Below are 11,463 nucleotides of genomic sequence, written 5' to 3' on the forward strand. Positions count from 1 at the left end.
AATATAAAACAGCTTCTTTAACTGCTTCAGTTGAAGGATTCTGAGAGTTAAAGGGTTAAATCAAACAGAAATGAGCGGTTTGCTCCTTTAACAGCTGAGGCTCTTTGTGTTCAGCTGCTGCTGCTGAATATTCATGAGGAGAGACTGTCTGCGAGCTGGTTGGCTGTCAGGGCCTGTCAATCACAGAGTTTACATAAGACCCCCCCTCCCCCCATATAAATATTCATATTAACGAACAGAGAGAGGAGCAGGTGGAGAGAGAGAGAGAGAGAGAGAGATTCAGATTAAAACCAGAACAGAAGTTTTGATTCTTACTTTCTTTATTGATCCTCTGTGTGGACGACGACGTTCTCCACAAACAAACAGAAACTAAACCACTGACGCAGTTACCACCATCATCATCATCTTCATCATCGTAACATTAAAACAAACAGCACTGTCGTCACAGTGAACACAGTCTGGTCAGCTCAGGTCAAAGGTCAAACACTGAACAGATACGTCTCTGACGGCAGTCGGCTCGCTCTCAGCACAGGAGAGAGATCGTACAGACCGATCGATCGATACCTGAAACCGATCACCTGTCTGAGCTGGGAGTGTCCTGAAGCTGCCAACAGTCACACCCTCTGAGATAAGGCAGCATGGATGGATCAAACCAGTCCAGACGTGATGGGGGACGCCCTCACCACGCCGCCGCCGCCTCCTCCCCCTCCCTAAACAAATCTCCATCTTCCAGCTTCCATCTCTAACAGAGAGAAAGGTTTTTATTTGAAATCATCAGCACCTGCTCAGAACGTTCAGACGTTCCTGCAGGAAACTGGTTCAAAATAAAAATTAAAATGTCTGAAACTTAGATTCAAGAATAAACTTTTGTTTGTGACAGAGAAAGAAAACAGGAAATGGGAAAAAAGGAGAGAGAAGAGTAAAGAAAGAAGAAGATGGCGGGGAAAGAGAAAAGGAGAGAAAATGTAAATACTGTAGAGAAAAAGAAAGGCAGGGAAAAGTAAAGACAGAAGAAAGGAAAATGAAGAGTATCAGAGAAGAGAAAGAGAAAATGGAGAAAAGGAAGGAAGGGAAAAGAAAAGAAAGACAGAAAGAATTAAGGATTAAACTGTGCTGGAAAAAGGCTCTTATTAGAAAGAAAGAAACGGAGCAGGAGGTCAGAAGGTTTGTTTCTGAATATTACTCAGTTCTTTGTTCAGTGCTAAAATAAAAGAGCAGAAGAGAATCAGTTAAACTTCAGCTCTGAAAACGTGTTTGTGTTGAGATTATTTCAGTTTAATGAAGCGGTTTCCTCTGTGGTAACAACTGATCTGTGAGCAGGGAGTCGTCCTCTCACTCCCACACTCACAGATTAGAATAAAAAACAGTATTAAAATTAAACAGTGACGTTTCAAAAAAAAAAAAAAAAAAAAGAGAAACAAATAGGTCAAAGCTAAAGCCACAGCTCCTTTGTCGTCTACGTCTCTAAATTATATCCATCCATCGTCAACATTCGAGGTCCCTGCCGATGTGTTTGACTGCTCTGTAGCACTAGTAGTATAATTAGAATATGTTTACTGCTCTATTTTATCTGTTCAAGCTTCTATATACACATTTAGATTTCTATGTACAGCGACCATAAACAGCAGCTTCTCTCCGACAGGCTCTTTGTGCAACGTTTGTGTCGATAATCAAACTCTCTGCTCGTCAGGAGGAGGGGAATGAAAAGCTGCTGTCGGAAAAAACAACCAACGGGAACGAGTGTTAAAGGGGCGCTCCGCGGATTTTACATCGTCTCACTCACTTTAAGAGTCGCAGGAGGCGCAGCACAGTTTGAATACGACTTGGTTTTAAAGTTTACAGGTGACACTTTCACCTGGAAAAACATTTCATGTGTCCAAGACTCATCCTCAGCTGAAATACGACGACCTGCTCTGTTCATAAAGTCCATTTATCTTCGCTCACAGCTCCACTGTTTTAGACGTATGTGTAACGGACGAATTTATATACAACAGCTCTGCCACAGCTGCTCCCTTCACCGAGCTTCAAATGTCCAGTTCTTGTTCAGACTCTGTTTATGGGTCATTAAAGCTGCAGATCATCCTCATCACTGAGGCTGTGGTCAGAGGCAGAGCTGGACTGAGCTGCATCAGAAACATGTCTCAGGTCAGAGTGAACATCAGCGTCTAAAGATGAACAAGCTTTTTAACCAGTGAAAGGTTTGGTCCATTAAATGAGAGACGAGTCACAGTGTTGCAGTCTGAGCTTTGACCTGACAGACAGTCGGTCAGTTTACTGCTGTCTGCAGGTCAGCAGGCTGATGTTAAGTCCACAGCTGTGACAGACAACCTGCAACTGTCCTGCACACAAAATCACACAAGATGATGCTTTAGTCCTACTGCATTATGGGAATAAAATTAGAAATTTCACACTTTTCAATCTTTGTGTGAAAGACTGGGACAGTTTTAACATGAAACTGTCTCACAGGTGTATATTTACTTTAAGAGATGAGGAGCCTGCAGGTTTGGGAATCACAGTCTCATGTGATCAACTGAAAATCTTTAGTTCTGGAGTCTCAGTGATTCAGAACCTCCAGCTACAGTCTGAACTTACTGAGCTTCTTCTCCCATTTTACAGGCCAAACAATTAATCAACAAATTAAAAAGTACTCGTTAGTGGCAGCCCCATCAAAACAGGTTCATAACACACTATAATGTAGCTGTGCTGCAGCCTAAAACATGGAGATGGACTGAGTCCACAGGTCTGAAATAAGGTCTGTGGTTTTAACACAAGCTCAAGACATTTTCAGGTTTTATTCTCCGACATAAAATGGGTCAGTAAATCCCCCACTCCTGATGTTTGAAGCTTTTACGTGTCTTAAAAAAGGCGGTTGCTAACGAGTGTCTAAATGAGACTACAGAGGTTGTCGGGGACGTTAACATGAAAACCTGGTCATAAACTGTTTAATCTGTTTATACTGAGTCAGAGCTGATTATAAGAACAGTACAGTCTGATATAAACCGTTAATAAACTGATTATATGCTGATTATTAATGTTTAATAGTGGAATTTAAAGTAAATCAAGAGAAACTTGCTGAGAGAATCAAGTGTTTGAGGATAAATGTGACTGAAGGTGAGTCCACGGCGTTTCGCAGGTTTCTGAAGTCAGTTATAGTAACAAACACAGATGATGTATCCGGAGTCAACGTAACAAAAACATGTAGAAGAAGAAGTGTGAGTCTGTCTGTGTGGAGGCCGACCAGCTGTAACGCGACGTAACATCAGGAAGCACTGGGTCACATGACACTGAGAGCTGCATTCAAACTATATACACAAACTGAACTGTGGAAAAAGCTCCTGTTTTTATCTGGTTAGACTCTTTGTATGAACAGTGGAACAAGGTTGGATGGTGGAAAATAAAAACACATTAACCCTCTGTTTCTGTAGCTCATGTACACGTCTGAGGGAAACTGAGAAAATAACAAAGAGAAACTCAAACCGTTTACGCTGCAGTTTCCACGACTCAACAGAAAACTTCACCGTGAAAAAAGAAAAGACAGAAACACTTTAAACTGGACTTTCACTTTTCATTTCCACACGTGGCCTGTGGCAGAGTTCGACGTCTGTCCGACTCTCCAGACGTTAAATGCTTCAAAGTGGCTCTAAAGGGTTTCAACTTTCTTTTTTTAAAATATATTTTCAGGTTCCATGTTGGCAGATCCGACCAGTGAGTTACTGAACAGTGAGACCAACATGGCCGACCCGCCTGACTGCTACAAGGTCGAAAACAAAGGGAAAAAAGGAAGATTCCACCAGTGATGCAGAGTGTCACCTGCAGAGTCCGTCTTCACCTGCAGAGTCCGTCTTCACCTGCAGAGTCCGTCTTCACCTCCGTCCGCCCGTCCCTCCCTCGTTACCGTTGGCGGTTGCTGTTGGGACCGCAGCTCCTCACCGACCCTCCCACCCCGCTCCTACAGACACAGACAAACTTTGATGTTTCTGTCTCTTTTCCAGGCTTTTTAAAAAATGCTGTAATAAATATTGGATCATGAGAATCTGACATCGTCCCTTTATGAAGACACACCATCATATTACATTGTCATACTGACAAACCTCTGGACCAGATGCTTCTCTATCATCTACTGATAACTGTCTGTCTGTGAGGCGTTCAGGGGACAACAAAGTCATGACATCACAGTGAGCAGGTGAAGAGGGGGTGTGCTCACCTGTAGTTCCTGGATCAGAGTGAGGCTGAGACTGGGTGGTGGGGAGGGGTGAGGGGCGGGGTCACTCTGAGGCAAAGGGCACCTCCGGAGGGGGGGGCTTGACGGTGACGGGCTGGGACGTGCGGCGGGGGGGCGAAGGCTTGGGCTGGGCCTGCTGCTGCACCGTGTCGTAGTAGGTCACACCTCCGTAGGTCACCTGGGACTGACCCTGACACACACACACACACACACAAGTGTTAGACTCACACTGACAACACCTGAAGTAAACTCATCGTCAGTCGAAGTGATACCTGTGGGCTGGGGTACATGGCTGGGTAAGGGAAGGTCATGACGCCCGGCGGAGGGTAGAAAGGCGGGGGCAGCAGCTGCTGTGGTTGCCCTGGCGACAGAGACACAGGCGGTCCTCCGTAGAGGGCGGGGTTAGCGATGGGGCCGCCTGATTGGTGGGGGTGGAGACCTGGAGAGGAGGCAGAGAGGTGAGACGCTAAAACCCAACATGACATCATGTGGAACAGGTGAGAGACCCAGACTCCACTGACCGGGGTGGGGGATGTGCATCTCAGGCTGGACCAGCATGCCTTGCGGTGGGATGGGGGCGGGGCCATCCCCGTGGGCGTAGATTGGTCCCTGGTACGACACTGAGAGACAGAGACAGAGGGAGGTTATGATCAGTGGACGTCTGCAGCTGCAGGTCCTCGATTCTCTTCAGACTAATATTTCAAACTAAAGTGATGCAGGTTCAGGACGACGTTTCTGTAACACACTGATCCCTGACCTTTACTGACCTCTGCTGGTGAGGAGGACGAACTACAACAGACTGAAACCTTTGAGCCTCTGATGCTCTTATTTAACAGGAACATAAAACCTCAGTCTTTATTTTACAGAACCCATAAATATGATTAATTAAGTCCGCTGCATTTAGCTGTAATTACTCAGATATTCCAAGAAAGTTTATGCAGTTGTTCTAGTTCTAACATAATAACGTACCTGTTTGTTATATCTGAGAAGGAACTGGTAAATGATGAAGGAGATAATAATAATAACAGAACATCCACCAGAGCTTCCTTCCCTCATAAAATCACCCAGGATCTTTAAAGGTTGTCACTGAATCTGAACTCTTTCACCTGCCGTCACTTCCTGCGTGTCCTCTGTGTGTTTTATGTCTTACTGGGTTCATAGTAATGTCCCTCCATCACTCCCAGGTGCATGGGCGGTGCCGGCTCGGGTACGGCTCTCTGGCGTTGGGAGGAGTAGCGCTTGGCCCGATTGGAGCCGACGCCCATCTCCTCCATGCTGGAGAACTGAGGCGGGCCGCCGGGGATGTGCATGGGGTTGGGAAGGCCTGAGGACAGAGTCAGTCTGAGTTTACTGAGACACAGGTCAAACAGTCACAGTCAGTGAAACCTGAGACTGAACAACAGATGGAACACTCACATTATCCTGATTCACTCAGGAGCGACCTGAGCTCAAGATGATATTTCACTGTTTCTATTTCATCATCAGGGAGTAGGAATGAGCATAATCAACATACATAATGAATCACTGATCAGGATTAATGAACAGAGGGAGGAGGTGAGCTCCATCATCAGGTCTGAGCAGGACCTCAGTAACACCCTGCTCCACGTCCTGCAGGTGTTTGGACAGAGCAGCTTCAGGCTGCAGGAAGACTCAGCTGCCATCACACCATCATGACCTCTCATTTACCTTTAAGTCTTTTTTTCCAACTCTGTGGCACCATATGGGATTAACACTCTGAATACCATTGTACTTCAATACGATGTCTGTAAAGGCTTCTTTCTTCTACATCTTTGATTTTCCAATATACTGGCTGTATTGTGTGTGTGTGTGTGTGTGTGTGTGTGTGTGTGTGTCTATCATCTATCTATCATTTGTGTTAAACTTTAGCTGAGTTGCCTTCAAGCTCTTCTCCAACAGAGCTCATTTAAAACTGTGATGCAGGTGATAACTGTGTTGTGTTTGTGTGGAGCGTCGTAGCTTTGGTTTGTTAATGTGTTGCTGTTGTTGGATCACACACTTTATTTAGCAGCGTGTTTCCAACATAGAAAATATTGGTTAATCAATAACTGATCAATGATCCATCCCCTATCAGAGAGAGCGACTTGTTGGACGAGTGTTGTTTCTGTCTCGGATGTGAATCAGCTGCAGAAACATTAAGGTCAGTGTGATCAGAGAGAACCTGAACGTCTCACCTCTCATCTCAGAGCGGATGTATGACGTCGGGTTCTGGCTCCAGCTCTGTCCTGCCAGACTGAGTCGAGCCACGTCCTGGTCCAACTCCGTCAGCCCTCCTCCAATTCCTCCTCCTCCTGCCTGACTCGGCCCGTCTCCACCTCCTCCTCCACCTCCTCCTCCAGTCCAGCTCTTTCCTCCCACACTGCCTGGGGAGGAGGCGTTCCCCCCAGCGGCGGACTCCTCCATGGACGGCTGTTTGCTGCCCAGGTCTGCGGGCCGAGAGCGAGTCCTGCGAGCCAGGGAGTAAGATTTACGCTCCACCGGCCGCTCGGCGGGAGGAGAGGCTTCCCGATTGGTCGGTGCAGCTGATGACTGAAGGGAGGGGTCGGAGGCGGAGGAGGAGGAGGAAGCAGCCAACCCGGATGCGGGTCGGTCGACGCTGCCTCGTTGCTCCTGCTGCTGTCGTCTCGGCGAGGCAGACTGGTAACCGCCCGGCTGAGACGCCACCACCGCCGCGGGCACAGTACTTAAGCTCGGGTCCTGCTCCCCGGCGCCTCCTTGGCTAACTGTAATGTCCTCAATGACCACAGAGGGACCGCCCCTCCCACCACCACGCCCTCCCCTGCCCACCACACCCCGCTCTCCTGCAGGCTCCAGCTGAGCTTTAGGGCCCTGTCGTTCTCTATGGTGCATCTGGGGTGCGTTTGATTCATTACTCCTGTAGTGGGGCTGAGGCGGGAGGTGCGTTTGATTCTGGTGCGGGGGTCTGCTGCGGGAGGGAGGTGGTCTGGAGGGGTTGCTGCTGCGCTGAGCGGAGGAGAGGGGGAGAGAGGAAGGGGATGTAGAGGAGGGGTGGATGGATGAAGGTGGAGGAGCTCCTCCTCGGTTCAGACCTCCTCCTCCTCCTCCGCTCTGCCAGGATCGGACCGGTCGCTCTCCTCCTCCCCACCGTTTGTCTCTGCTGGGAGACAAACTCTGTCTGCAGGGAGACAAAGAGACGACACGTTCAGACTCGGCAGGTCAAACAGGATTTAAAGACAAACTGAGCTGAGACCTGTTCTCTCTGGAACCCTGGATTTTATCCTTCTCATTGGTTCAGATGTAAATATCAGGAAATGTCCAACATTTTCTGCTTTGAGCTTTACTTTATTTTGAATAGTTAGAAATGATGTGTCTTTGGGTTTTGGACATTCATATATCTGACATTTTACAGACAGTTGAAGTCTGGATTTCTACAGCTTTCTGTTGCTGCTTTGTCATGAAACTCCAGCAATACCAGATCAGAGTTGAACGATTTTGTTAAAATACAGAATCTGATTTTTCTGACAGATACTGGGATTTGATTTGTGATATAATTTGTTGAGCTTCAGTTCAGTAACTCTCCACATGTAAAACGTGATGGAGCAACGTACAGTAACTCTACATTCATCATGATGCAGTGATGACTGTGAGGACTCCGTGGCCTCACTCTTGTCATTCTGTTATTCTCACCTGGGCCGTCGCTGTCTGTACGGCCGGTCTCCGGGGCCGCCGCCGTTTCGGATGTCGTATCCATAGATGGCGATGAGCTCCTCGCGGCTCTTGGGCGCCTGCTCCTCCTCCCTGAACTTGTCGTGCTCCCAGCGCCCCTCGTCTTTCCACAACTTCCTGTTTCGACCTTTAGGTCTGAGAGGACACAGAGAGAGAGAGAATGAAGCAGCAACCTCTTTCCTTCCACCTTTACATGAAACACAGGCAGCCGATGAAGCTTCTTACTCCTCAAACAAACAAAAACAATCCATTCAGACATGAGTCAGAATGAGCTCTGTCCGTACCTCTCCTCCTCCTGAGTGTGTCCTCTGACGTCGTGCTCGAAGAACAGACCCTTCCTGGGGATGTAAGCTGGGTTCTTTCTGTCTTCGTCGTCGTCGAGCTGCTGACCAGGTTTTCCTCCCGCCTTCGTCTCAGGGTCGTCTGTGGACTCCTGCGTTTGTTTCAGGTAAAAAGAAGAAGAAGACGACGTGATGTTAACGGGAGGGTTTAATACACGAGATGCAGCAGATCTGTCAGGGTCTCACCTGTCCGTCTCCGCTCTGCCTCTCTCCTGCTAGATTTCCTTTCTCCTCTGCTTTGCTCTCCTCTTTACTCTGTCCTCCTCCTTCCCCCTCTGCCTCCTCCTCTTCATCCTCCTCCTCCCCCTGCCGCTCCTCTCCCTGTGCTGGGCTGTCGGCAGCGGGGGGTTTGGGCTCGCTGGCTGCTGCTGGAGCTTCTTCATCGCTGAACTGCTCTGCCTCCTCTTCCTCCTCCGCTCCCTGAGGAAACAGAGGAACAGTTTTTACTCCACCTGCTATATTCAGCTTTTTATCCTGAGTAAAAACACAAGACTCGTTACCAAGAGATTAATCAATCAAAAACTAAAGAAAGGCCTCTGACTAAACCTCCTGTTTATAAAGTGGTTTAGCTGCACTGAGAACAGCTCTGTTCCTTGTTCTTATTTCAGACTTGAACTGGTTATTTCAGACACTGTACCCTCAGCCTCTGAGGCTACACAGCACATCTGACTGTCACTACAGGATCAGACCTGTTCACTGGTGGACTGGGTCAGACCCGTTTCATACAGCTGATGAGCTCTAACCTCTGAATGGGAGCCGTTTTCCTCAGGATCTGCACTGTCGTAGTCAGAGAGGACAGCTGGACGAGGAGGACAGACAGACAGAAAAACGTCAGTCATGCTGCCACATCTTCACTCTGTTCATCACAGTTGATAAGGCTGAGCTGGATGCTAGATGTTGCTGTGAGTTAATAAATGTCTTACCTTCTCCCACGCCGTCTTCACTCTCCTGCAGAGACAGACAGAAAACAGGAGTCAGCACCAACACACCAAAGAGAGAAAATCTCCAGTCAGCTGAAGAAACCTGCACCATCAAACTGCTCAGAGCTGTTCCTACAGTCACACTGGGAGCTGCCTGCTGCAAACAGCTCGTCCACTGAAGTGGGACAACGATGACATTCACATGAGTTTTGAAACTCTGCTCGGGGCTGAGGAAGCTGGAACACACACTTCTGTTCACGATTCCTTCTGCTGCTACAATTTCCCTTCTGGTGCAGGATCTCAGTTCACTGCACTCCCAGACTTAAACTCTCAGATATGATCAGCTTGTGCTGGATCACTGTATAAAACCAGTAAAGGCCCTTTCACACTGAGGGCGCTGTTTTCATCACCTACATCCTAAAACATGTCCATGTCCAGCTGTGGTGGAGCTTCAGCTCCTGTATATCTGCAGGAGAGTGTTTTACACTAAAGGGAAACGTATGTGGAGCTTTCAACTACCACTCAACACATCCATCTATCTTCAAACTGACTCCTAAAGACTGTTCCATCTGTTTACTGCACTTTAATCATGACATGACTCGCTGTTATATTGGCTTTCATTCAGATTCTGTGTTCACTGTCTAAATCTGAACACAGCCTGCACTGTGGTTGAGGTCAGAGTCCCGGGGCAGAGGGGCAGGAACCAGATCTAGCAAATCCTTATCAAATCCCCAAAATCATGTACTCCACAGCACTGAAGGACCTCTGAGGTCCCTCACTGAGATCACGTCTGAAACAGAGGAAGTGTCACCTTTCAACCAACTGTGGCTCCAGTGGTGAAGCTCACACACCTGTTGAGTTGATGGGGGTTTTCTGGGTGGGGTGGGGGGTTAGTGGAGTATTGTTCAGTACCAAACAGATCTCAGGTGTTGTGTCAGAGACTGTGACACCTGGACAGATTTCTCACAACCTAAACTCAGGCCTAACTCCTGCTGTGAAGTAGGTGATCCTGAAAACAGCGTGTTAGCGGGAGAGGAGCAGCCTCCGACACCTGCCCGGGTCATCTCAGTCTGGGCTAACGTGCGCTGGACGTGGCAGACTCACACGATGGAGCAGTAGCATTAGCGGGGCCTAGCTGACTGCTAAACAGAAATTCACTTTCATAACAGCCCACCAACACTGCGGACACACCTGTGTGCACACACGGCCCTCCCAGGTGACTGTCCGGCTGTCACATCAGGAGCTTCTCGTCTTTAGTAAAAACCTACAGCAGTGTAAAGTAGCCGAGCAGAGGCTGGAGCCGGTGTTATGGCCACACTTGTTACCCGTGTAAATGTGTTCCAACTGGCGCCGTAACGTTTCGGTTTCACAACAGAAAACAGAACAACGATAAAATGACAGAGTACAGGCACTGTAAGCTGTTTAAACGGAACATGACGTATTTATAAAAATGAGTATCTTAGAAGTTTCCAGACAGACTTGAGGTGCTAACGGTTAAACGGCTAACTTGAATAACGTCAACCTAGTTTCCTTCAAGCTAACGCTGAACAAACATTAAGTTCTTTATGACAAGTGTAAAACGAGTCCTCAACTTCATTGTTCACTGATAATTCCACCACAGTAACACCAAGCCAAAGCCAGGACTCGGTCCCCGGGAAAAGTTTTACTGAAGGCGGTATCCGTCCCAGCTCCCGGCCGGGACACGGAGCCGTCGGCTCGGCTAGCTAACGTTAGCTCCGAGAGTTAGCAGCTACTCACACACTCGGACTCCACGTCGCTCTTCGCCTCGGGCCGACCTACTGTCGCCTCCACCGGGTCGGGATCTCTCCCCCGGGTCTTAGTCGCCGGGGATCCCGACCTCCCGCTGTCCGAACCCGAACCGGACTCGTCGTCGTCCTCGCTGTCCTGGGACGCGCGCCTCCTCCTTCGCCGCCGGTCCGCCATCTTAGGGCTCGAATGGTTGGAACCGGAAAGAGGCAAAGGATTGTGGGTAGTGAAATTCTTCTTCTCTGGTATTTAAAAGCGGCACCAGACTCGTTGTTTATATCTACCGCCATCTCGTGGAGTTTTTTTTTCAAACGGTGTTTTTTTAATTTGTTTTTATTGTTGTTTGCTTGGTTTTTTGTTTGTTTTTTTGAAGAATTCCTTAAAGAAACAGAAAATCTTCTTGATCAACTTCGGTAGTTTTACTGGGATGAAGAATCTAAGTTTAAAGACTACGTGCAGGTTTTTGCTGACGTTCATGAATCCAATGACAGGAAATACAGATGCTGCA

General features: G+C 48.0%; 1 protein-coding gene across 1 annotated transcript; it reads right to left on the reverse strand.

Moving 5' to 3' along the window:
• Positions 1 to 302: 302 nt before the first annotated feature.
• On the reverse strand, positions 303 to 11,162 carry casc3 (casc3 exon junction complex subunit). The gene is made up of 12 exons (XM_018674882.2): positions 10,947 to 11,162; positions 9,192 to 9,216; positions 9,012 to 9,067; positions 8,455 to 8,688; positions 8,212 to 8,360; positions 7,889 to 8,062; positions 6,415 to 7,376; positions 5,373 to 5,546; positions 4,744 to 4,842; positions 4,495 to 4,661; positions 4,205 to 4,412; positions 303 to 3,949 (listed from the first exon to the last, which is right to left on the reverse strand). The coding sequence occupies exons 1-11, from the start codon at positions 11,130 to 11,132 to the stop codon at positions 4,266 to 4,268; spliced, it is 2,373 nt and encodes a 790-aa protein (XP_018530398.1). The 5' UTR covers positions 11,133 to 11,162; the 3' UTR covers positions 303 to 3,949; positions 4,205 to 4,265.
• Positions 11,163 to 11,463: the final 301 nt, after the last annotated feature.

This window comes from Lates calcarifer, linkage group LG11, assembly GCF_001640805.2.
Source record: "Lates calcarifer isolate ASB-BC8 linkage group LG11, TLL_Latcal_v3, whole genome shotgun sequence".
Classification (NCBI taxonomy): Eukaryota; Metazoa; Chordata; class Actinopteri; family Centropomidae; genus Lates; species Lates calcarifer.